The 26,555-nt window shown below is 44.4% G+C and overlaps 1 protein-coding gene across 1 annotated transcript in view; it reads left to right on the plus strand.

Moving 5' to 3' along the window:
* The window catches only part of LOC134611300 (guanine nucleotide-binding protein G(q) subunit alpha), a 141,241-nt gene that overhangs the window by 108,683 nt on the left and 6,003 nt on the right, over positions 1 to 26,555 (plus strand). The window contains exons 4-6 of the mRNA XM_063455023.1: positions 8,131 to 8,259; positions 8,819 to 8,948; positions 18,860 to 19,013. Of these exons, the coding sequence (XP_063311093.1) occupies positions 8,131 to 8,259; positions 8,819 to 8,948; positions 18,860 to 19,013 (413 nt within the window). The remainder of the gene's footprint in view (positions 1 to 8,130; positions 8,260 to 8,818; positions 8,949 to 18,859; positions 19,014 to 26,555) is intronic.

Here is a 26,555-nt window from a genome sequence, read left to right on the forward strand (position 1 = left end):
CTAGGAAGGAATTGTGATGTCTGCCATATTGGGTCGCAAGTAAGGGTTGCGACATATGTAAAGAATGGGAAAATAATAAATTCATAGATGCAATTATTATTTCTGTGGCAGGTACATAAGAGAAGATAGTAGGGATTGACCGATACTGAATTTTTTTTTTTTTTTTAGAGCCGATACCGATAATCTGTGAACTTTCAGGCCGATAGCCGATAGCCGATAATTTACCGATATTCTGTACATTTATACATTCACCATTTAAAAAAAAAACAAAAAAACTATTTCTAAAGGTAAATGCACAAAATATACATGCCACATGTAGTGGATGCAGTGTGTTTACACAGGGGAGCTGTGTGTGTTTGTGTAGTGTGTTTGTAGTGGATGCAGTGTGTGTTTGTAGTGGATGCAGTGTGTATTTGTGTAGTGTGTTTGTAGTGGATGCAGTGTGTGTTTGTAGTGGATGCAGTGTGTGTTTGTAGTGGATGCAGTGTGTGTTTGTAGTGGATGCAGTGTGTGTTTGTAGTGGATGCAGTGTGTATGTGTGTAGTGTGTTTGTAGTGGATGCAGTGTGTATTTGTGTAGTGTGTATGTAGTGGATGCAGTGTGTATTTGTGTAGTGTGTATGTAGTGGATGCAGTGTGTATTTGTGTAGTGTGTATGTAGTGGATGTAGTGGATGCAGTGTGTTTGTGTAGTGTGTATGTAGTGGATGCAGTGTGTTTGTGTAGTGTGTATGTAGTGGATGCAGTGTGTGTTTGTGTAGTGTGTATGTAGTGGATGCAGTGTGTATTTGTGTAGTGTGGATGCAGTGTGTATTTGTGTAGTGTGTATGTAGTGTGTATGTAGTGGATGCAGTGTGTTTGTGTAGTGTGTATGTAGTGGATGCAGTGTGTTTGTGTAGTGTGTATGTAGTGGATGCAGTGTGTTTGTGTAGTGTGTGTGTGTATAATGCAGAGTGTGTTTGTGTAGTGTGTGTGTATATAATGCAGTTTGTGTAGTGTGTGTGTGTATAATGCAGTTTGTGTAGTGTGTGTGTGTATATAATGCAGTTTGTGTAGTGTGTGTGTGTATAATGCAGTTTGTGTAGTGTGTGTGTGTATAATGCAGTTTGTGTAGTGTGTGTGTGTGTGTATAATGCAGTTTGTGTAGTGTGTGTGTGTATAATGCAGTTTGTGTAGTGTGTGTGTGTGTGTGTATAATGCAGTTTGTGTAGTGTGTGTGTGTGTGTGTATAATGCAGTTTGTGTAGTGTGTGTGTATAATGCAGTTTGTGTAGTGTGTGTGTGTATAATGCAGTTTGTGTAGTGTGTGTGTGTGTGTATAATGCAGTTTGTGTAGTGTGTGTGTGTGTGTATAATGCAGTTTGTGTAGTGTGTGTGTGTATATAATGCAGTTTGTGTAGTGTGTGTGTGTGTATATAATGCAGTTTGTGTAGTGTGTGTGTATATAATGCAGTGTGCATTATATATACACACCACACAAACACACACACACACACTGCATTATATAACCACACTGCATTATATACACAGTGTGTTTGTGTAGTGTGTTTATATAATGTAGTGTGTGTGTTGTGACCGAAAGCAAGGAATTGTGCTGCAGGGAATCTATATACCTCCCCAGATTTTGCAAGGTTCCTACTTTGTGTAATTAGCCCCAGGGAAATGTGTTATGTTAAAATGAATATTGCACTTTAAATATGTGTATATTTGGGCCCTGGGGTGGAGCACTTGGAGAGTAGGATGGGCCAGTGCCATAGGCGTGCGCAGCCTGTTGCATTAGGGTGTGCACCCTAAAGCACAAACACACACGCCGCGTGTATATGTATTTTTATATACACATATATACATACACACACACACACACACACACACACACACACACATACATATATATATATATATATATATATATATATATATATATATATATGTATGTATGTGCAGTGTGATTGTGAGCGGTGCAGTGTGTGATTGTGAGCGGTGCAGTGTGTGATTGTGAGCGGTGCAGTGTGTGATTGTGAGCGGTGCAGTGTGTGATTGTGAGCGGTGCAGTGTGTGATTGCGAGGGGTACAGTGTGGTATAATTGTGAGGGGTGCAGTGTGTGTGATTGTGAGGGGTACAGTGTGTGTGGGGTACAGTGTGTATGATTGTGAGGGGTGCACTGTGTGGGCGACAGGGGTTAGGGTGGAGGGGCAGCAACAGGGGTTGGGGGGTAGAGGGACAGGAGGTGGGGGGTAGAGGGACAGGAGGTGGGGGGTAGAGGGACAGGAGGTGGGGGGTAGAGGGACAGGAGGTGGGGGGGGTAGAGGGACAGGAGGTGGGGGGGGTAGAGGGACAGGAGGTGGGGGGGGTAGAGGGACAGGAGGTGGGGGGGGTGGAGGGACAGGAGGTGGGGGGGGTAGAGGGACAGGAGGTGGGGGGGGTAGAGGGACAGGAGGTGGGGGGGGTAGAGGGACAGGAGGTGGGGGGGGTGGAGGGACAGGAGGTGGGGGGGGTGGAGGGACAGGAGGTGGGGGGGGTGGAGGGACAGGAGGTGGGGGGGGTGGAGGGACAGGAGGTGGGGGGGGTGGAGGGACAGGAGGTGGGGGGGGTGGAGGGACAGGAGGTGGGGGGGGTGGAGGGACAGGAGGTGGGGGGGGTGGAGGGACAGGAGGTGGGGGGGTAGAGGGACAGGAGGTGGGGGGGTAGAGGGACAGGAGGTGGGGGGGTAGAGGGACAGGAGGTGGGGGGGTAGAGGGACAGGAGGTGGGGGGGTAGAGGGACAGGAGGTGGGGGGGGTGGAGGGACAGGAGGTGGGGGGGGTGGAGGGACAGGAGGTGGGGGGGGGGGGGTGGTGGAGGGACAGGAGGTGGGGGGGGGGTGGTGGAGGGACAGGAGGTGGGGGGGGGGGGGGTGGAGGGACAGGAGGTGGGGGGGGGTGGTGGAGGGACAGGAGGTGGGGGGGGGGGTGGTGGAGGGACAGGAGGTGGGGGGGGGGGGGTGGTGGAGGGACAGGAGGTGGGGGGGGGGTGGAGGGACAGGAGGTGGGGGGGGGGTGGAGGGACAGGAGGTGGGGGGGGGGGGGTGGAGGGACAGGAGGTGGGGGGGGGGGTGGAGGGACAGGAGGGGGGGGGGTGGAGGGACAGGAGGTGGGGGGGGGGGGGGTGGAGGGACAGGAGGTGGGGGGGGGTGGTGGAGGGACAGGAGGTGGGGGGGGGGGGGTGGAGGGACAGGAGGTGGGGGGGGGGGTGGTGGAGGGACAGGAGGTGGGGGGGGGTGGTGGAGGGACAGGAGGTGGGGGGGGGGGGTGGTGGAGGGACAGGAGGTGGGGGGGGGGGGTGGTGGAGGGACAGGAGGTGGGGGGGGGGGGTGGAGGGACAGGAGGTGGGGGGGGGGGGGGTGGAGGGACAGGAGGTGGGGGGGGGGGGGGTGGAGGGACAGGAGGTGGGGGGGGGGGTGGAGGGACAGGAGGTGGGGGGGGGGGGTGGAGGGACAGGAGGTGGGGGGGGGGGTGGTGGAGGGACAGGAGGTGGGGGGGGGGGGGGTGGAGGGACAGGAGGTGGGGGTGGGGGTGGTGGAGGGACAGGAGGTGGGGGGGGGGGGGGTGGAGGGACAGGAGGTGGGGGGGGGGGGGGTGGAGGGACAGGAGGTGGGGGGGGGGGGTGGTGGAGGGACAGGAGGTGGGGGGGGGGGTGGTGGAGGGACAGGAGGTGGGGGGGGGGGGGTGGAGGGACAGGAGGTGGGGGGGGGGGGGTGGTGGAGGGACAGGAGGTGGGGGGGGGGGGTGGTGGAGGGACAGGAGGTGGGGGGGGGGGGGTGGTGGAGGGACAGGAGGTGGGGGGGTAGGGGGGCAGTGACGGGGTTAGGGGGTAGTGACGGGGGTTAGAGGGGTAGTGACGGGGGTTAGAGGGGTAGTGACGGGGGTTAGAGGGGTAGTGACGGGGGTTAGAGGGGTAGTGACGGGGTTAGTGGGGGTATGGGGGCAGAGGCAGGGTGGGGGGGGCAGTGAGTGACAGAGGGCAGAGGGGGCTTTAAATACCTGCCCTGGTGGTCCAGTGGGCGCCATCTCTCTTCAGTCTGCAGCTCCGCCGGGAGTGAGCTGCAGACCACATGGTGAGTCTCGCGATCTCCAGTCAGGGCGTTGCCGCGGCAACGCTCTGACAGGCTGGAGATCGCGAGACACTTCAGTCTGCAGCTCACTCCAAGCGGAGCTGCAGACTGAGGCCGGATCTCCATCAGGGCAGACGGACAGGAGGGGCTTCTCACCCTGCGGCATTGTGGGCAAGCCGCCGGGACCCCTCCTGTGTCGGGTCCTCGGTCATAGACCGAGGACCCGACATGTCAGTCTGCCCAGAGGCAGTGCAGCACGGAGGTGGGATTAGGGTGTGCCCAGGCACACCCGGCACACCCCGTGCGCACGCCTATGGCCAGTGCTCCACTCCACATTTTGGAAGTTGCTTGGAACCTACAGGTGAGAAGTCCAGTTCCAGAGTTTCAACCCAGTCGGCTAATTATTTTGTTTAGTTAGTGCTCAGAAGAGCAAGGATTTTGTTTTATATATTTTGTTACAACCTTTCATACCTTACTGTGCATTTATTTTGGAACCACAATAAAAAGAGCAAGTCCTTTTACCTCATCCAGCGTGTGAAGTGTCTCTAAAGCCTGAAAAGACTGTGTGTAAGACCCCAATCCCAGGACAAGGTACCAAGGGAAAGGAGTACTTTTGTCACAGTGTATATAATGCAGTGTGTGTGTGTTTCTGTAGGTATGTAATATTTAATATTATTTATTTTTTTCAGTCCCCCTCCCTGCTTCTTACTTGACCAGGGAGGGGGAAATATGGTGTTCCCTGGTGGCCCAGTGGCATGGAAAGTACAGAGGGGGCCCAGCAAGCTCTTACTTACCTTCCCATCAGCTACCTTCAGCTACACTGTGTAAATCTCGCGACCTGTGTGCTGCGCGGAGCGTTGCCATGGTAACCCGTGGCAATGCTCTGACGGCCGCGGGACTCGCAAGATTTACACAGGGGAGCTAAAGGGAGCTGCTGGGAAGGTAAGTAAGGGCTACCTGTGGGCCCCACCAGGCTTGTAATGGACCCGGCGGTCCTGGGATGTATTATCGGCAATATCGGTATCTCTATTGGCCGATACCGATATTGCCGAAAATACAGATAATCGGTCGATCCCTAGAAGATAGAACTAAATGTTTCCATTTGGATTGATATTGGTCTGCAACACAAGGGGGTGGTGTCTAGGGGGATTTGGCATTATTTCCGGTCTAGTGCAGACAAATAGTGAACTTTAACCCTTTCACCACCACAACTACGTCACGCACACTCTTGAAGTAGGGTGCGTTCGTGACACTTATCATTTCTAAATCCCATGTTTACAGGAATTCTTTAACATTTCTCTGTTGATATCCATAGAGCTCATGTGTCTTTTTTTTTTTTAAATCTGTCCATAAGATAGGGCAATATCAAGTACGTATCAATTACAGCAAGGTGACCCTTGCTTACCTGCTGTTGCAAAAATAAATTGATTGTTTTATTAATATAATTTTTTTTTTGTTTGTTTGTTTTTTAGACCATAACAATTTTTGAAAAGACAGGTGTTGTGATTAAAGGGACACTCTAGACCCCTAATGCGCTTTAGCTTTCTGTGTGAAGATTGTGTCTTCTCTTTTTCATTTTGAAAAAAGTGCAGATTTCCATAGATATTAAGCGTTTTATAATTTAACCTGGTTACACCATCTCGGCTTTCAAACTGGCAACAGGTCCTTTTACTTCCTGGTTTTGTTAGCTCACTGCTCATAGCCCCTGCCTTGCAATGATTTCTTATTGAGCTGCATTGAAAAGTCATTGGACAGCCACAGTGATTTCTTTATTTTTTGTATTTAAGCAGTGGATTTTTTGTTTAAGATTGTGTTTAAGCTTTTTTCAAGTTTCATTGGTAAAGTAGCATTCATAGTATGCGTTGTATGGGACTTTGTGCATATTACTATCCTATAAACACACGTGTGTGTGTGTGTGTGTGTGTATATATATATATATATATATATATATATATACACACACACACACACCAGTTTGGTACTTTCAGAATTCAATATGGCCTCTTTGTCTAAGGTGGCGTTGGGCAACTTACAGTGACTGATAAAAGGAGCAGAAGGAGTCCACTACTGCTGCTGTCTTGGTCTACAGGGATCCTCTGGCATCTTAAATTTTTTAGATGAAGCAAGCTTAATACCTCTGCTAATACCAGCTTAAAAAGTTAGGAGCCAGTTTTTTTTCCCCAACGACAAAAATACAATTCTTAAAGGAACACTATAGTCACCAGAACCACTGTAGCTTTATGTAATGGCTCTGGTGTTTATAGCATGTTCCTTTAAGAATTGTATATTTGTTGTTGAAAAAAAAAAAAAAACTAACTCCTAACTAAAGTTTCTGCTATCTAGACACTTAAGAGTCTCCTATCTTCATTCAGCATCTCCACGCTCTGCATGGAGGAGCTGAACATTCCCCATAGAGATGCATTGATTTAAAGCATCTCTATGAGGAGATGCTGATTAGTGCAGCATTTTGTGGCGCATGCTCAATAGCTTCCAAATGTTATCCTATGTAAAAGCATTGGATTGTTTGAGATCATCAAAATTATCTTGGCTATGGAGGCGTGCCAGCCGCAGCGAGACAGGACACCTAACTTGTGGGCCAGGAAGAACTTTCCTTGGGTCCAGTGGGGCTGGATGCGGCTGATATGAATGGGCTGCCACTGATCCGGACTCCCCTCTCCTGTCTGTTATCTCAGTGCGCCGGGAGGAAGTGACAGGAACTTAACTACTTTGTCCTGGTGCTGAACCAGTGCAGGGGAATGGGTGGGCCGACGTGCGGGTGGGCGGCTCTGCCGAATGAGCGGGGGGTGCATGCGGCTCTGCAGAATGGGCGCTTGACTTTGCAGAATTGTCTGGCGGTTTTGTAACCAGAGACATCTCAACCTGTTTCTTTGTCAGCTTGTCCTTCTCCCCATGCGGTTTCAACGCCAGGAGGAAGTAGTTAGCAGTTTCCTTTACTCCCTCCTGACGTGCAGAGATAAAGAGAGAGGAGGAGACAGGCTGATAAATCCCTGGCGCCATGAAAAAAAGTCTTAGTCGCCATGGCGACCTAGCGCCTGGGATTTGTCCAGCCCTGCCGTAGGAGTAGAAAGTGCGTAGAGTGAGTTGTAATGTGCGTTTGGCATCTAATTGTAGTATTTGCTGGAGCTGCATCCTCAGGTTCATGAGTTTATTTGGGTCAGTGGCATTATGTGCCAGTTTTGCTTGATGTATACTCTTTGCGAGCAAGGGGACAGTTGCCTGGCACTCCCCTTTCCGTCTTTTCCCCCGTTTAATGAAAATGCTCCTGATTACTCACTTCTGGGCCTCACAGATGCATGGGGGGAGAGACTTGTATAATTAGGGTGTGTTATGGGATGTGATAAATCACGATCAATAGGAAGGTCTGACCAAGTAGTTAATAAAAATATATTAGGTAAAAGATAACTATTCATAAGTATAAAGAAAAATAAATGTCATCATACAGGAGACGGTGCTGGGCCCTGTTAGAGTCATGGTGTAACAGGGATTCGAAAGTGCATCACTCTGAGGCATGTACAATTGAGTATAAAAACTCAAGAGTCGTGTGGGGGTGCATGGCTGCTATTGAGAGTGTAGGAGAGTAACAACGGTCAAGCTCGAGGCTCACGGAAAAAACCCAAAGTAAACTAAATGAGACAACAAGATGGTCTCTTTTGGGAGTATTGTGCAGTGGGGCTAAAACCTGTAAGTGATGTCACCATCTATTCTGAAAAAGAAAAGGCGGTGAGACACTTATCAAACAGTAAACAACTTAACCACAAATATTGTGGTTAATATTGTACCTCTTATCCTCTTGGTTAAGCTATTTTTGCAGTAACCTAGGGAAGCTGTAATTTTCTCAGGGCTCCATCAACCATATTTCCAGGTGAGGTTTTGTTTATTTTCAGTAACTTCTTTATTACTATAAATCTTAATTATCTTCAGTTTCTTTTTTTTCTACACTTTCTAAGTGTTTTATTGATTCAGCATCTTCATTAGTTCCTGCAATGCCTTACTTTTTTGCTTTACTTGTTTTCAATTTCCAGCTATCTCAATGACCTGGACCGTATAGCATCTCATGGATATCTTCCTTCTCAACAAGATGTTCTAAGGGTCAGAGTTCCAACAACAGGCATTATTGAATACCCCTTTGATTTACAAAGCGTCATTTTCAGGTAAAAACAAATGTATTTGTACTTTGATTAGAAAACTTTACAAAATGTGGTGTAGATTTCCTACACTTATTTTGTGGTAATTCCTGTATAGTTTCCACCTCTGGCTATAGGTGTTGTCTTTCTCCCCACACTCCTGCTATAAGAGTTCACCACTTCTTCCAAGTGGGTACTAGAGTATCTGAGGGCAATTTTATCAACCCGGCTGGCCATTCAACTAGCGAATCAGCTGTTTATAGTCCATAAATGAATCATATATTTCCAATGCTGTGTTTAATGCTCAGTGCTGTTCTGCAAATAAGATTCTGGACAGCTGCTGACTTCATGTACATTTTACAGTTTGTTTTTTCCCAGTTAAGGTCACTGAGGGTTTTAAAACTATGATATGATATGATTGTAAGATGACCACATTGATAAAAAAAAGAATGCTGCCAGTACATAAATGGCTTTTAAAGAGCCTTTAATATCATTTTGGCATAACATCTACAACAGTTGCAGGTGTGTGTAATGTTGTTTTTATTCTGTTTTGTTCTTGTGACTCATTGTTTTCTTAATTATATAGAATGGTGGATGTAGGAGGGCAGCGATCTGAAAGGAGAAAATGGATACACTGCTTTGAGAATGTCACTTCCATAATGTTCCTGGTAGCCCTTAGTGAATACGATCAAGTGCTTGTGGAGTCTGACAATGAGGTAAGCAAATATAGAAGGCATGTTCCATCATTTGAATTTATTGTATGTTTGACTTTGAATTCTTGAGAAGTAACACAGACTATATGCAAGTAAATTTTGGATTATTAGACTAACTAAGAGTAGCCTAGGGCAGGAGGATGTTCCTTGGTCTACAGTGTAATTAAAGAAAACATGCCAAGTACTCTAACCAGTCCAGCCTGCTTTATGATTCTATAAGTGCTTTGAGAACTGCTCTAAGAACAGTTTGACAACTTGCCTGGGTCCCTTTCGGCATGTGGCCACACATCCTGCTTCCTCATTGTCCTGCAGGGAGATTCCAGTTAATTTCACTGAGCTTAGCAGGGCTGTGCTCATTGGCCGAGAAATTGAGCTCTCTCTGCCAATAAGTGTGGTCCTGAATTAGACCTGATGTCTCCTGCAGAAGATGCCATATGGTACAGATAACTGTGGAAACAGGTAAGCTATGAAACCATTGTTAAATTACTCTGTTTGCTAAATTACTCTGGGTGGATGCCAGGGCCCTCCTGTCAACATAACCACTACAGCTGGCTTGGAGATGTCCTTTAGAGTTAAAGCTGAAGAAAATGGCCCTGTAGGATATTCTTAGTGCAAATGACTCATGGCAAAAGGAATCTAGTAAATTTCACTTGGATATATTAGAATAAGGTTTTAGGGAGCTAGATCCCTGCTATTCACCAGGGTCTATGACTCACCGCCCCCATTCGACCACCAAAAACCAAGGTCTCCCGCTGGTTCTCCAAGGATCATAGCGTCTGCTCTCTGCTGAAAGCGAAGTGTAGGGTAGGGGGGGTGCTAAATAGATTATCACCACAAACATCAAATACAGCTAGCAAAAAATGCACATCGCTTATAGCCAACACAGGACAAGTAGATTTGGCTACCGCTTGGACGACTAGAATTTTCAAAATATATTCCACACCGCTTTAACAAAATGGAAAAACCAAAGAAAAAGTTACCTGCGCTCTATCCTAAATCCCCATGTATAGTTAAACAAATGGAGGTAATTTAGTTACTCCAATGGCCATTGGGGTAACTAAATGACCTCCATTTGTTTAATTATACATGGGGATTTAGGAGAGAGTGCAGGTAACTTTTTTTCTTTGGTTTTTACTGTATGTATTGAAGCTGATGTGTACTGTGGTCGTTGCTGCTGCCCAGGAGTGATGAGAGTGAGTGCAGGACTTGTCTTTTTGTATTTGTATTCCTTTAACAAAATGGCCTTCCTACACTCGTCTATTCCCTCATCGTATCAAATACAAATTCCTATTAGAATATTTTTATCTAGATAGCAATTAAAAAAAAAAAAAAAAAAAAAAAAAAATTAGTTTCACCACTTAAGTGGATAAGCTATAGACCTGCATGAGTGTTACATGATACTGTAAAATCCAGTGGGAAATAATCATTTTATTTGTTTTTTTTACAAGAAAAAGGAGAGAGATGATCTAACTATTATCTTTTTGACCTTTTCGCAGATTTTTGTCATTCTTAATAAGTAAATACGGTAACAATGAATGCATGCTTGTGTAAAAAACAAATAATGTTTTTTTCCCCCCCAATTTAGGGCTTTTCCTCCTAAGACCTTTTTTATAGATACTGGTTTACACTGCAATAATTAAAAAAATAATTATCCTTTGACATTTTAACTATACCCTTATTCTAAAAATCCCACTTGAAATGACCCTTATATGTTTTGTATTGCAGCAGGCTTAAAAGGTTTTTAATACCATAACCTAAACAACTTGTTAGATAAATGTTGAAAAAATGCAAACTTGGAACTTCATTCTTCTGAATTTTCAAACAATTTATTTTGGGGAGGCATGCGATCAGATTTTTATTTTCTCTTTGGTTTGTTTAGAATATCCAGGGCCGGCGCGTCCATAAGGCGGCACAGGCGGCCGCCTTAGGGCGCACCGGCTCTGGGGGCGCAAGGTTTCCGTGACCGGCAGGAGGGAAGCTCTCCCTCCTGCCAGGCCACCATCTCGACCCCCGGCGCGGCTGTGCTGTGATCAGACGGCGAGGGAGCTCTAATCTCACCGCTCTGCTCCCTCGCGCGCTGTCTGCTGATACCGCGGGAGACGGAATATGACGTCTTCTTCCGTCTCCCGCTGTATCAGCAGACAGCGCGCGAGGGAGCAGAGCGGTGAGATTAGAGCTCCCTCGCCGTCTGATCACAGCACAGCCGCACGCCGCCCAGCAGCCACACTGGACCCCAGGGAATGACTCCTCATCCACACCAGCTCTCCAGGTAGGGTGGCTGGGTGGAAAATGTTTATTAAAATAATTGGTGAGTGTCTGTGAGTGAGTGAGTGTGTGTCTGTGAGTGTCTGTGAGTGTCTGTGAGTGTCTGTGAGTGAGTGTCTGTGAGTGAGTGTCTGTGAGTGAGTGTCTGTGAGTGAGTGTCTGTGAGTGAGTGTCTGTGAGTGAGTGAGTGTCTGTGAGTGAGTGAGTGTCTGTGAGTGAGTGAGTGTCTGTGAGTGAGTGAGTGTCTGTGAGTGAGTGAGTGTCTGTGAGTGAGTGAGTGTCTGTGAGTGAGTGAGTGTCTGTGAGTGAGTGAGTGTCTGTGAGTGAGTGAGTGTCTGTGAGTGAGTGAGTGTCTGTGAGTGAGTGAGTGTCTGTGAGTGAGTGAGTGTCTGTGAGTGAGTGAGTGTCTGTGAGTGAGTGAGTGTCTGTGAGTGAGTGAGTGTCTGTGAGTGAGTGAGTGTCTGTGAGTGAGTGAGTGTCTGTGAGTGAGTGAGTGTCTGTGAGTGAGTGAGTGTCTGTGAGTGAGTGAGTGAGTGTCTGTGAGTGAGTGAGTGTCTGTGAGTGAGTGAGTGTCTGTGAGTGAGTGAGTGTCTGTGTAGTGAGAGTCTGTGTAGTGAGAGTCTGTGTAGTGAGAGTCTGTGTAGTGAGAGTCTGTGTAGTGAGAGTCTGTGTAGTGAGAGTCTGTGTAGTGAGAGTCTGTGTAGTGAGAGTCTGTGTAGTGAGAGTCTGTGTAGTGAGAGTCTGTGTAGTGAGAGTCTGTGTAGTGAGAGTCTGTGTAGTGAGAGTCTGTGTAGTGAGAGTCTGTGTAGTGAGAGTCTGTGTAGTGAGAGTCTGTGTAGTGAGAGTCTGTGTAGTGAGAGTCTGTGTAGTGAGAGTCTGTGTAGTGCGAGTCTGTGTAGTGCGAGTCTGTGTAGTGCGAGTCTGTGTAGTGCGAGTCTGTGTAGTGCGAGTCTGTGTAGTGCGAGTCTGTGTAGTGCGAGTCTGTGTAGTGCGAGTCTGTGTAGTGCGAGTCTGTGTAGTGCGAGTCTGTGTAGTGCGAGTCTGTGTATTGCATGTGAGGGAATTGCATGTGAGTGAGAGTCTGTGTATTGCGAGTCTGTGAATTGCATGTGAGTGAGAGTCTGTGTATTGCGAGTCTGTGAATTGCATGTGAGTGAGAGTCTGTGTATTGCGAGTCTGTGAATTGCATGTGAGTGAGAGTCTGTGTATTGCGAGTCTGTGAATTGCATGTGAGTGAGAGTCTGTGTATTGCGAGTCTGTGAATTGCATGTGAGTGAGAGTCTGTGTATTGCGAGTCTGTGAATTGCATGTGAGTGAGAGTCTGTGTATTGCGAGTCTGTGAATTGCATGTGAGTGAGAGTCTGTGTATTGCGAGTCTGTGAATTGCATGTGAGTGAGAGTCTGTGTATTGCATGTGAGTGATTGTATGAGTGTCTGTCAAATCAGTGAGAGTATCTTTGTCATTGAGTGTGTGTGACTGTCAGAAGAACACTAAGGGATAGGGAAGGGAGGGAACCAATAATGGACGGGGAGAGGGGCTGGTTAAGAGGCACATAGGTGAAGATGTTATTGGGGGGGGGGGGGGGGGGAATACATCTTCGCCTATGTACCCAAAAATCCTTGCACCGGCCCTGAGAATATCTATTCATTCAGAACAAGTAAATACATGATTATAGAAAGCAAAATACATGAGGAAAAAATTCCTCGAACTAAATAGTTGCATAGTTACATAGCTGAAAAGAGACTTGCGTCCATCAAGTTCAGCCTTCCTCACATATGTTTTTTACTGTAAAAAAAACTTTCCTTTGCCTTAGACGATGCAATTTTTACTTGTGTATAAACAGGAGTTGCAAAGAAGAAATAGTATGTAGAAAGGATAGAGAATGGGAAAGCGGAAGAGAGAGGGTAAAAAGGGGAAGATGGTTTGCCCATGGTATGAGAGATAAGGCCAATAGAAATGCCATGTTTTAGGAGGCAAATTTAAACCAGGGGTCCAGATTTTATTTTTGTTATGGCTGAGAGCATGCCCATATTATCCTTTATTTCCAGAGAAGACTAAGGAAAATAGCGGAGAGTTATGAGGCAACAGATAACCAACAATGTAAATAGTTGTGTAGGTGCTTCAGAAAATATGTTAAATTGAATTGGATGGTGAGTGTGATAAAATAGGTGTAATCCCTTATCACCTTAAATCAAATGGTAAAGATCAAACGTAAATCACACACACTCAGTGTATATAATATGTCATTATACCACCTATTGTAGATATCAACAATACTTTTCACATCTGGAATAAACCATACATAGTGCTCTCCAAAAAGATTAGATTTTTCTGGACTTCATGTTCCTGGCTGAGGCTAATCGCAAGGTCTACATGAATAGAGCCTGATACGGCTCCACCTTTGTGAGTGCAATCTACATATTTTAAACTTTGGATTCTAAATTTTATGGAGAGCACTATGCATGTTATATTTGTTCTCTAGGTGTGAAAAGTATTGTGTATATCTGCAATAGGTGGTATATTGTGAGGCAACACCCTTCCAGCTTTCAAAGACCGTTTAGATAAAGGCTTCACTCAGCCAGGATCACTATGGGGTGAGGATAGATTTTCAGATGCATGGGAATATATTCTAAAGCTAACCTCGATGTGCCAAACATCAGGAAAAGCACTCCATATCTTAATTGTTTGGCATGAACATTTTCAATGTGAGTGGAGAGGTGAGCGCGATGGCAGATTGCATCATTGCTTCCATTTAGGCCACATATCATGGTGAAGTCAGTTTAGTCTCTGACTGAAAAAGTTCAGAGAAAAATAAGCTAATTGTTCTACCCTTTGATCTTTACAATACAATTACAACCTTTCTGGAGCATTAAGTGCAAACCTAGGACAGTTTCTCAACCACTATGCATGCTTTTTACTGGTGATGTCCTTTCGTAACATGAACTCAAATCCTATATATCTGATTTAGAAATAGGATTATTAACTTTCTTTATAATATTTATTTCTGCAGTTTACAATCCTCTCTCTTCACATATAACGGTCTACTTATACCAATGCATCAAATGGTGACTTTTTACTGCTTGGTGGAACATTGGCCCTCAGACACAGGCCCACGCACTATTCCAGCCGTTAAGGGTGTTAAGCCATTTTTATGTTGTCTTATTTGATATGCACATCTAATGTTACTACTTCTTCCTCTTTTTACATTTGCACTCATGAACTGATTTCATCCTAGTGATTTGTGCTGCACTTACTCGCTTGACATAATCACTGTGGGTTATTGCCTGTCAGTCTTGCAGTTGATCACTCCCTATCAGTTCTTACTCATCTTTGTTTTTGTTTTTTTATATATATTGAGTAAAAAATTATATTCCCTAACTGTACATCCTCTGCTCAGGTTTAAAGTACATAGAAAACTAAAGAACAGATATTTGAGTAACAAGAGTCCTAATATATACATCTAGGTATATAGATACTGCGCCCCCTCCTCCCCTCCAAATCATAGCTAACAGGTTTGCAATCGAAAAAGACATCAGATTGAGACACGCTGGTCTTGGATAAACCACAATGTAGTGTGCGAGAGTGCAGTGCAAAAGTTGCAAATCAAGTGAGATGAATCAAACCGCATAGTATGAAAGGGTCACGGAATTGGGCCACTGCAATGGTCAGTCGCTTACCGGGAAGATACAATATGGTTGTACAGGTATACAATTCATGAATGAGTGGGGGGCAAGCACTGCAGCTCAGTGAAAATGTTAACACTGCTAGTGGCATGAAAGAGGAGTGTGAACATTCTCAAAATTATATTTACAGTCAAGCAAGCGTTCAAAGGTGTAATGCTACCCCCGCAGATCAAAAACCTCCCCCATCACGGCTCCACATCTCCCTCTACAGCCAACTTTGACAGAAATATATGCTATATGCGTAGTGTCAGTGTCTTCCCGACCAACGTAAGTAGTGGAAGCCATCTTTATCCTTGAGTGATAAAACCGTGTCGCAGCTTCCCAAAAAAAAAAAAAAAATATGTGTTTTGGAGTGGTGCTGACTATACCAGGGACATCTCTGCCTATACAAGATTGCGGCCAGGAATAGATAGAACAGCTAAACACACAGCCAGCCATCTTATATATGTAATAACCAGTCTTGAATCTAATGAAGCAGTGAAGCTGCACATTTAGATGCTTGTGTGTCCTCTATATGATTTGTCTTTACCGACCATGGCATAGCAGTAAAGACTGAAAAATGCAAATAAATAAATTGGAACATTTTACCATAATTTACTTCTGTAGATTTTCTACAAATTTCTCTAACACCATATGAGATGAAATATTTATCCCTACATGCTGACACCAAGTAATATTTGACATGACAGGTGCACTTTAAATATAAAGTGCTTCAAATATCAACTTTATAAAATGTATTTGTCTTTTTTGAGAAGTATTCATTCCCTTAGACTTTTCCACATGTTTTGTAGATATATATTTACTGAGACTTGAAATTGAGCTAAGCGATAAATAAATAAAATTACATTTGTTGGTCACATAAGTATTCACCTCATGTTATCTAACAGCACCATCTTTGGCTACAGATAGAGCTGAGACTCCATAATGGGTAGTTATGTAGCAGCATTACACATTCTGCCTTTTTGACCATTTGTCTTGGCAAATTAGTTAAAGGGACACTATAGTTACCAGAACAACTACGGCTTATTGTATTGGTTCTGGTGAGTAGAATCATTCCCTTTGGGCTTTTTGAATTAAACCGTTTTTTTTATTTGTAGAAAAAGCAGTGTTTACATTACAACACAGGGATACCTCCACTGGCAACTCCTCAGATAACTGCTAGAGGTGGTTCCTGTGGCAGTGCTGTAAATTGTGCATGGAGACACTGACCCTTCTTCATAGAGTTGCTTTTATTTCATGAGGAGATGTTGACTGGTCAGGGCTGTGTTTGGTTTGTGCTGGCTCTTCCACTGATCTGCCTCCTTGACGAGCTCAGACAATCCAATCTGCCTCCTTGACGAGCTCAGACAATCCTATGGGAAAGCATTGTGGTTGGCTCAGAACACCACTTTGGATTATGTCAGCCAAGCAGGTAGATCCAAGCAGGTAAGATTTTGCTATACTTAGGGGGGGGGCAAGGGACACAAACATGTATTCCTGACCCTTAAGTTTTACTTTAAGGCTTTTATAATTTAACCTGGTTACACCCTCTTGACTTTCAAACTGGCAACAGGTCCTGTGACTTCCTGCTTTCGTTAGCTCACTGGAGCTAAACTAAAGAGGCAGCAATTGCTCATAGCCCCTGCCCTGCAATGCTTTCTCATTGAGCTTCATTGGAAAGTCATTGGACAGCCACAGAAAGTCTGGGCAGAGTTAGAAGTGCTCTTAGCGGATTGTTTTAAATGCACTAGATATAGGGTTATATACTAAAGTGAGAATTCAAAGAAAATTTCAAATTAAAGGTTAAATTAAAACAGCCAAACGAGTCACCAGAACAACTTACCGTATATACTCGAGTATAAGCCGAGTTTTTCAGCACATTTTTTGTGCTGAAAAAACGGAACTCGGCTTATACTCGAGTCAATAGTCTGTATTATGGCAATTTGCATTGCCATAATACAGACTGGGGGGAGAGGGGGCTGGCAGAGCTGTAACTTACCTGTCCTGCAGCTCCTGTCAGCTTCCTCCTCCTCCGCGCGGTCTGTGCAGCTCCCTCGGTCAGCTCCCAGTGTAAGTCTCGCGAGAGCCGCGGCTCTCGCGAGACTTACAGTGTGAGCTGACAGAGGGAGCTGCACAGACCGCGCGGAGGAGGAGGAAGCTGACAGGAGCTGCAGGACAGGTAAGTTACAGCTCTGCCAGCCCCCTCTCCCCCCCACTGAACTGCCAATGCCACTAGACCACCAGGGAAGGAGCCCCCCTCCCTGGCCAGCTAGCAAGCAGGGAGGGGGGACGAAAATAATAATACAGATATTAATAATAATAATACAAATGTAATAAAAGTATTAATAATAATAATGAAAACATATTAAAAAAAAAAAAAATAATAATTAAAAAAAATAATATAACAACAAAAAACAATTAGTATTAAAATAATAAAAAAATAAAAAAATGCCCACCCCCACCAAGGCTCTGCATCACACACTCAAACACTGCATTCATACACACTGCACTAATACACACACACCCATACTGCATTCATACACACTGCACTAATACACACACACCCATACTGCATTCATACACACACACTGCATTCATACACACACTGCATCACACACACACACTGCACTCATATACACACACCACATTCATACACACACCACATTCATACACACACTGCACTCATATACACACTGCACTCATATACACACTGCACTCATATACACACTGCACTCATATACACACTGCACTCATATACACACACCACATTCATATACACACACCACATTCATATACACACACCACATTCATACACACACACCACATTCATACACACACACACTGCATTCATACACACACACACTGCATTCATACACACACACACTGCATTCATACACACACACACTGCATTCATACACACACACACTGCATTCATACACACACACTGCATTCATACACACACACTGCATTCATACACACACACTGCATTCATACACACACACTGCATTCATACACACACACTGCATTCATACACACACTGCATTCATACACACACACACACACACTGCATTCATACACACACACACACACACTGCATTCATACACACACACACACACACTGCACTCATACACACACACTGCATTCATACACACACTGCAAATAAATATTCAATTAATATAATTTTTTTAGGATCTAAATTTATTAAGAGATTTACCAGTAGCTGCTGCATTTCCCACCCTAGTCTTATACTCGAGTCAATAAGTTTTCCCAGTTTTTTGGGGTAAAATTAGGGGCCTCGGCTTATATTCGGGTCGGCTTATACTCGAGTATATACGGTAAGCTTAATGTAGTTCTGGTGAGTGTAGTCAATCCCTACAGCCTTTTTACAGTAAAGTCTTTTCCTTGCTTTACGCTAATCTGGCCCTAAATTTGAAATTGACTTTGAATTCTCAATTCAGTGAATAACCTTGTATGATTCTGTGTGTTATATTTTACATTCACTAAACTTTTTTTTTTTTTCTCTTTTCAATTCTCTTCTACTGCTGAGTTCCAGGTGTTTAGTTTTTTGTTATTGATAAAAATAGAGCTGAAACTTGCAGTGTCTTTTTTTATTTTATTTTTTTATAGAGCAACATGCATATCTGCAGATAGCCTCTGCACAGAAGGCTGCAGTTGTGGTTGCAGCATAATTTGCTTCAGCCAATCTGCCTCAAAAGCAGCAGCAGGCTTACCGTGACACTCTTACTGCAGAGCTTCATATTTGATCATATCTGTGTAGAGAACTTCATTCTAGGGAGCTTTTCTATCTGTCACTTATAAGCAAATCTCATACTACTGGTGGGCACCTCTGTCTTCCTCCCACTGTCTCTATATTTTTTAATGTTTGTGGATAGGAGTGTTTAGTACTATTTTTTGCCTGTTTCATGGACTCTGCATCTATCTTAGAGTTATGGTCACCACTTACCTATTTCCTTCTATATTGCAGAACCGGATGGAAGAAAGCAAGGCGCTGTTTAGGACAATTATCACATATCCCTGGTTTCAAAATTCTTCAGTCATCCTGTTTCTAAACAAGAAAGATCTTCTGGAGGAGAAAATTATGTACTCTCATCTAGTTGATTATTTCCCAGAATATGATGGTGAGTTGTAATTACTTTTCATGGTCCTTTTAGCTTTTAAGATAATGTGAATTCATATAAAATTTAGGAAATCTAATGCTTTCTCTATACTCGTGATACAGTGCCAGGATTGCCTTTTTGTATTGTAATAGAATTCTCGGGTCAGAGATGAAACAAGGACACTCCAAACACAGGTCGTTGAAGAACAAAGGCTGTTTATTGTTTTGCAGCAGCAAAGGTCTGTCAGACAATAGTCTTGGAATACCCGACTGAGCACAAGTTTACAAGAGAACAAAGAATATATACCACAAATGACGTATTCCATACGTATACAGAGAATACGAAAATCACACCTACATTACTATTAGAGATCGACTGATTATCGGTCTGGCTGATATTCTGTATTTTCAGCAATATCGGTATTGGCCAATAGAGATACCGATATTGCTGATAATACATAACAGCACCGCCGGGCCCATTACAAGCCTGGCAGTCCTGGAGGGCCCGCAGCAAGTTCTTACTTATCTTTCCAACAGCTCCCTTCAGCTCCCCTGTGTAAATCTTGCGAGTCCTGTGGCCGCCAGAGCATTGCCACAGGTTACCATGGCAACGCTCCGCGAGGCACGCAGGCCACTGGAGCTGCTGGAAAGGTAAGTAAGCGCTTGCTGCAGGCCCCCCTCTGCACAGCCCATGCCATCGGACCAGCAGGTAATTCTGTATCCCTGCTCCCTGGTCAAGTAAGAAGCAGGGAGGGGGTGGTGGACTAAAAACAATTATAATATTTATTTAAAAAAAAAAAAAAAAAATGCCCCCTCCACCCAAATTACATACCTACAGAAACACACACACACACACTACATTATATACACCCTACACAAACACACACTGCATTATATAAACACACTGTGTATATAATGCAGTGTGTTTGTGTAGTGTTTATATGATGCAGTGTGTTTGTGTAGTGTATGTAATGCAGTGTATATAATGCAGTGTTTGTGTAGTGTGTGTAAATAATGCACACTGCATTCACTATACACACACTGCATTATATAAACACACTGCATTCACTATACACACACTACAGAAACACACCCTGCATTATATACACACTACACAAACACACTGCATTATATACACACACTCTTTGCATTTAGTATATACACACACACTGCGTTCACTTTACGCACACTACGCACACACTGCATTCTGCATTCACTTTACGCACACACTGCATTCACTTTACGCACACTACACACACACATTCTCTATTCATTATATACACACTACACAAACACTGCATCCACTATACACACTGCATCCACTACACGTGGTATGTATATTTTGTGCATTTACCTTTAGAAATAGTTTATTTTTTCAAAATGGTAAATGTACAGAATATCAGTAAATTATCGGCTATTGGTTATCGGCTATCGTAAATTATCGGCTAAATTATCGGCTCTAAAAAAAAATCAATATCGGTCGATCCCTAATTACTATAGTTACATCCAATTATTAAATAAAACTTATCTCTTGCATACGTTATCTAATAGTGGGCGTTCCTGACATTCAACACATGTGCCCTGGTCCAAGATAGTTGCACAGTAGTTTTAACCATGTGAGTACTGAATTTTACTTAAACATCCTGTAGCTTCTACCACATTCCCCTCTTTGATGCTTCAAAACCTGGATACAGGTGGCCGATATGCATCCTAACCGGAAATACTATACCAATCTAGTCTTGGGTGCTAGGCAAGTGAGGTTACATAGTATCTTCTTGATTAAGCGGTGTATACCTCCAAAGGGCAAGGACATAAACTGCTGTTTTCCCCTCTATAGTAGCGTCAATTAATGCCTTCCCTTCATCATCAATTTCAAGGCAACAGTTAGACAGCTTAAACTTTCCGCATACACCCCCCCTTCAGTGGCTAACAAATAGTCTAAGGCTAGGCGGTTCTGAAAGATAGCAGACCGTATTCTGGTATTCTGTTTGGCCAAATTCATTGGTCACAATTTCAACTACAGCTTGTAACCTGATTATTTGATTCAACATCATAAGTTCCATCCTCAGCACATGTAGCAGGACCATAGTAATCAATTATTCATTCATGGGGCAACTCATTTATCCTTCCATTGACCTATCGTCAGTGCCCTTTGTGGCATTAAGAGCTTTTCATAGACCAAGGATCCAAGTATTTCACCCTCTTTTAGGGGAAGCAAAAAGGAGGAGGGCTATAAAGTTTCTAGAACACAGGCTCCCGATCAATCTCTGGGGAGTTCAGAGTAGGCCTTGCGGCCACAAATCCAATACATATTATTGGGTGCTATCCAGGTGGACCTTGCAGACAAATCAGTCCATACATCTTTTAGATGTCGGTAATTGGGTCAATTGCATTGGTTGCGGAACACCAGGAGGTAGTCCTATCAGAAGAATTATACGTTTTCTGCTCTGGACACGTGAGAGTACATACAAAAGTCTCAAATTCTGGACCAGATCCACTTATCCACTCATTCTCAATTAGGGAGTTCTTTAACAACCCTTCAGATTTGGGACTGGGTACTATGCCTTTCCCTCTCCCTGCTGTTTTACCAGCAAATCTGTCTCACGTCTGTCTGCCACGGATCACCCATATTGGTGCCACGACATACATAGCAACTAGTTACATTTAGGGGTCGTGCTATGTTTTCAGCTAGGTCAAGGAACAAAGTATGAGTGGTGTGAGAGATTTCAATCCTATCTCTTAATAAATAGATTGAAAAACCTGTTGGGTCTCACTATTTAAGACTTCAATTTCAATATTCAAATATAGTATAGTTCCCGGGCCATATATCTGCAGTCCATGGAAGGTGTGCCCCATTTGTACAGGAATACCAGGGGATTAAACAGTGTCAGGTTCAAGGGGTTACAAGTGCCGGGACCACAACTAGATGTGGCCGTTATTGTCTGCAGACTCGCAGGTAGGGTATCTGATCTATAGGTTGCCCAACCCGCATACACACATACATACATATATTATTATTTTTTAACACTGATTGCTATTTTTTAAACTCCAGTAGGAGCAATAGTTATAACCACCATTTATGCAATCCCTATTCTTAGGGCACATTTACTTATAGTTTAACGTATAAATCTTGTCCCATGCTACCTCAGTACAGGTGGGCTCAGGTCATTTATTCAATATTAATATCATCACAAACTCAAGATGAGCAGGTGATCCTGAAGAAGCTTCGACCGTGCGTCGGTACCTCAGCTTCCGGATGTGAGGGCTGTAGGGTAAGGAGTACTTGTGATTCTCTTTGGCTTAACGAGGTCTCTTTTTGGGGTCCTCAGCTTTCCATTGATTACAGGTGGTCAGGCATTATTATGGCCATCAAAACACCTCCTTGTTGATATTCTTTCCAACAGGTATCTTTATTTTCTTAAAATGGAGTTTCAGCAGGTTATCAGGGTCGACAGGCAATACTTCCCAGCAGAAGCAGGCTTGATTCTGGAATGGTGGATCCACAGGGAGATTAGGTATCCACCTACGACAGAATCCGGCGGCACCCAAAAACTCACACATTTTCCGATCGGCTTCTTTGCGTTCTGGGCCAAGATTACAGCTTCCCTCTGAGATATGAAATCCTAAGTACTTGACTGCTGTGCAGCATATTTGGGCTTTTCTTCTGGACAACTTGTATCCTGCTTTCCATAAGATTCGTAACAGATGGTTAGTAGCTTGCAGACATTTGTTTTGAAGGGTGGCAACAATAGGGAGGTTATCCCCATTCTGCAGTAGCATACAGTGACCCAACTCAGGTGTGAAATTTCACAGATCGTGACTTAGTACTTTTTCAAAAAGGTTGGGGGATTCATTTGAAGCCTTGAGGCAGTCTTGTCCAGGTTAATAGTGTCTTAATTCTGGTGCTAGAATCTTACCACTGGAAAGCGAATATCCGTTGGCTCTGCAGTTCAAGGCGTATACAGAAAAAAGCATCCTTCTAGTCTAGGATTGTGAAATGGGTGGCTCTTCCAGGAATAAGGGCCTACACGTTATAGGGGTTATGCACCACCAGATGAATTGTCATGACTTCCTTGTTGACTGCTCTGAGGTCCTGAACAGGTTGGTAGTCTGCCAGGCCCACAGTCTCCTCTACTGGATCAGTCAAAAGTCTGATCAGGGGTGGCAAATGTCTCATGTTGGGTGTTTGCCGGCCATCTTCTGACTTGAGATTGTCTTTCTTCTTCACTTCACATTGTCTTTATTCCTCCGGTACTGACTCTAGCAGATGAGGGACAAGCCTGGTTTCAGTTCAATGTGGACCGGAGGCCTGTTTAGAGCAAAAACAAGGGGGTTTTGTTCAGCCCATATACTTGGGGTGTCTGATACCTGGAGGAAGTAAGGGTGCATCCATGAGGGCCTTGACAACAAATAACCTCCATTCTACCTCTTTTTGGACAGATACAGACATGATTCAGAGGCTATGTGGGAGGTCAATAACTGTTACCACTTGGAGGAAATGTGATCTTTGCTTGGAGATTGGAGAGGACATCTCCCCCTAGGAGTTGAATGTGACAGTCTGGCATGTACAGGAACTGGTGTTGAATGACATGGCCTCCCAAATTGCAGGTTCTTTCTCGTAGCAATAGTCTGGTGACAAGCTTACCTGTGGCCCCTACTATATGTTAGTCTGTCCAGATACGGGGCAGTGGGTTTAGTCACGACAGAGTGCTGGGCCCCAGTGTCGACCATGTAGAGACTTTTCTTTCCCCTAACATACGGAGTACAGGTGGTGTGGGTATAACAGATGGGGTATACTCTGGGTATTTAGGCTGGCAGGTCCTCAAGGGGAGGAGGAGGCGGCAAGGGCAGGAGGATGGGCCAGGTCAGGGAATAGCAATGGCCGATGGAACAGGGGGATGGGGTAGGCCGGCGGGCCCTGCAGACCCGTGTTAAGGAGGGTGTAAAGAAGGCCTCTGCTAACAGAAAAATAGTTTCACACTTTACTTTAGCAATGGTAGCCACACTAGCACAATTTTGTTACCTGAAATAACTTACAAAAGACATACATGTTTGCTACACCACATGTATTTTGCAAACCTAGGTTTTATCCTACCAAAACTTTTTTTTTTCTTATTTATAGTCAAAACATATTTATGTCTAGGCTTTGCAACATATAATAATCCAGTATCAGTCAAGATATTAAACTCTCATTCTCATAAATTAAAGGATTACTATAGTCGACATATAAAAGCAAGAAAGACCGGTCCCCTAGCCTTCTTTTTTGCTTTTATATGAACTTGCCCTTAATAAAAAATACATTTGAGCCTTTTTAATAAAACTTGCCTCCGTTCCAGCGCCAAACTCATCGCCAGGCCATGCCCCTTTTTTGTAAAAATGACGAAATCGCAGGGCCCAATAGGATGCTCTATGAAAGAACTGAGCACTCTACCGCGCATGTGTGTGGTATGCTCGTTCCTGAGCTGACTGACAGCTCAGCTCGGTGTCTATGCCCACCCCCTCCTACTTACCTGATTGCCGTCGTTCCCCCGGCGGCGATCAGCGCTTCTCCCGGTCCAGGGGGACTGCCTGCCTGCCCAGTCAGTCTCCCTGCGGCAGATCAGGACCCCGTGGCCACGTGATCGCTCGATCACATGACCGCAATAGGTGCCTGTGTATCTGCCTGCAGGGGGACTGTCTGTGCTGACAGGCAGTCTCGCTGCAAGTGAAAAATCATAAAATAAAGTTTAAAAAATGGCAATCAGTGTTAAAAAATAATAATATATGTATGTGTGTGTGTGTGTATATGTATGTATGTATATGTATATTTTTATATATATATATATATATACACCGTATATACTCGAGTCAATGTCTGTATTATGTCAATTTACATTGCCATAATACAGACAATGGTGCTGTGTAGGAGGGGGGCTTGCAGGAAGCTCTTACTTACCTCTCCTGCAGCTCCTGTCAGCTCCCTCCTCCTCCGCGCTGGTCCGGTCAGTTCCCTCTGCAAGTCCCAGTGTAAGTCTCGCGAGAGCCGCGGGGTCATAGTGCGACCGTGAGACTTACACTGGGACTTGCAGAGGGAGCTGACCGGACCGGCGCGGAGGAGGAGGGAGCTGACAGGAGCTGCAGGAGAGGTAAGTAAAAGCTTCCTGCCAGCCCCCCTCCACTGAACTGCCAATGCCACTGGACCACCAGGGAGTGAGAGCCCTCCTGCCTGCCATGTATCAAGCAGGGAGGGGGGACGAAAAAATAAATTAAAATGTAATAAAATATTAATAATTAAAAACAAATTACTAATAAAACAAAAAAAAGTATTAAAATAATAATAAAAATGCCCACCCCCCACCAAGGCTCTCCATCACACTCTGCATCTCATACACACACACTGCACTCATACACACACACTGCACTCATACACACGGTAAGACAAATTGTCTATATATGGAGAAAGTTCAGCACTGCTGCTACTCTCCCTAGGAGTGGCTGTCCTGTAAAGATGACTGCAAGAGCACAGCGCAGACTGCTCAATGAGGTGAAGAAGAATCCTAGAGTGTCAGCTAAAGACTTGCAAAAGTTACTGGCAAATGCTAACATCCCTGTTAGCGCATCTACAATACGTAAAACACTAAACAAGAATGGATTTCATGGTAGGATACCACAGAGGAAGCCACTGCTGTCCAAACAAAACATTGCTGCACGTTTACAGTTTGCACAAGAGCACCTGGATGTTCCACAGCAGTACTGGCAAAATATTCTGTGGACAGATTAAACCAAAGTTGAGTTGTTTGGAAAAAACACACAACACTATGTGTGGTGAAAAAGAGGCACAGCACACCAACATCAAAACCTCATCCCAACTGTGAAGTATGGTGGTGGGGGCATCATGGTTTGGGGCTGCTTTGCTGCGCCAGGGCCTGGACGGATTGCTATCATCGAAGGAAAAATGAATTCCCAAGTTTATGAAGACCTTTTGCAGTAGATCTTAAGGCCATCTGTCTACCAGTTGAAGCTCAACAGAAGATGGGTGTTACAACAGGACAATGATCCAAAGCATAGAAGTAAATCAACAACCGAATGGCTTAAACAGAAGAAAATACGCCTTCTGAAGTGGCCCAGTCAGTGTCCTGACCTCAACCCGATTGAGATGCTGTGGCATGACCTCAAGAAAGCGATTCACACCAGCCATCCCAAGAATATTGCGAACTGAAACAGTTCTGTAAAGAGGAATGGTCAAGAATTACTCCTGAACGTTGTGCACGTCTGATCTGCAACTACAGGAAACGTTTGGTTGAAGTTATTGCTGCCAAAGGAGGTTCAACCAGTTATTAAATCCAAGGGTTCACATACTTTTTCCACCTGCACTGTGAATGTTTACATGGTGTGTTCAATAAAAACATGGCAACATTTCAATTTGTGTGTTATTAGTTTAAGCAGACTGTGATTGTCTATTGTTGTGACTTAGATGATGATCAGATCACATTTTATGACCAATTTATCATTCCAAAGGGTTCACATACTTTTTCCTGCAACTGTATATATGTAATTTTATTCGAACAGTATTTTGATATTAATA

This window comes from Pelobates fuscus, chromosome 5 (assembly GCF_036172605.1).
Source record: "Pelobates fuscus isolate aPelFus1 chromosome 5, aPelFus1.pri, whole genome shotgun sequence".
Taxonomy (NCBI): Eukaryota; Metazoa; Chordata; class Amphibia; order Anura; family Pelobatidae; genus Pelobates; species Pelobates fuscus.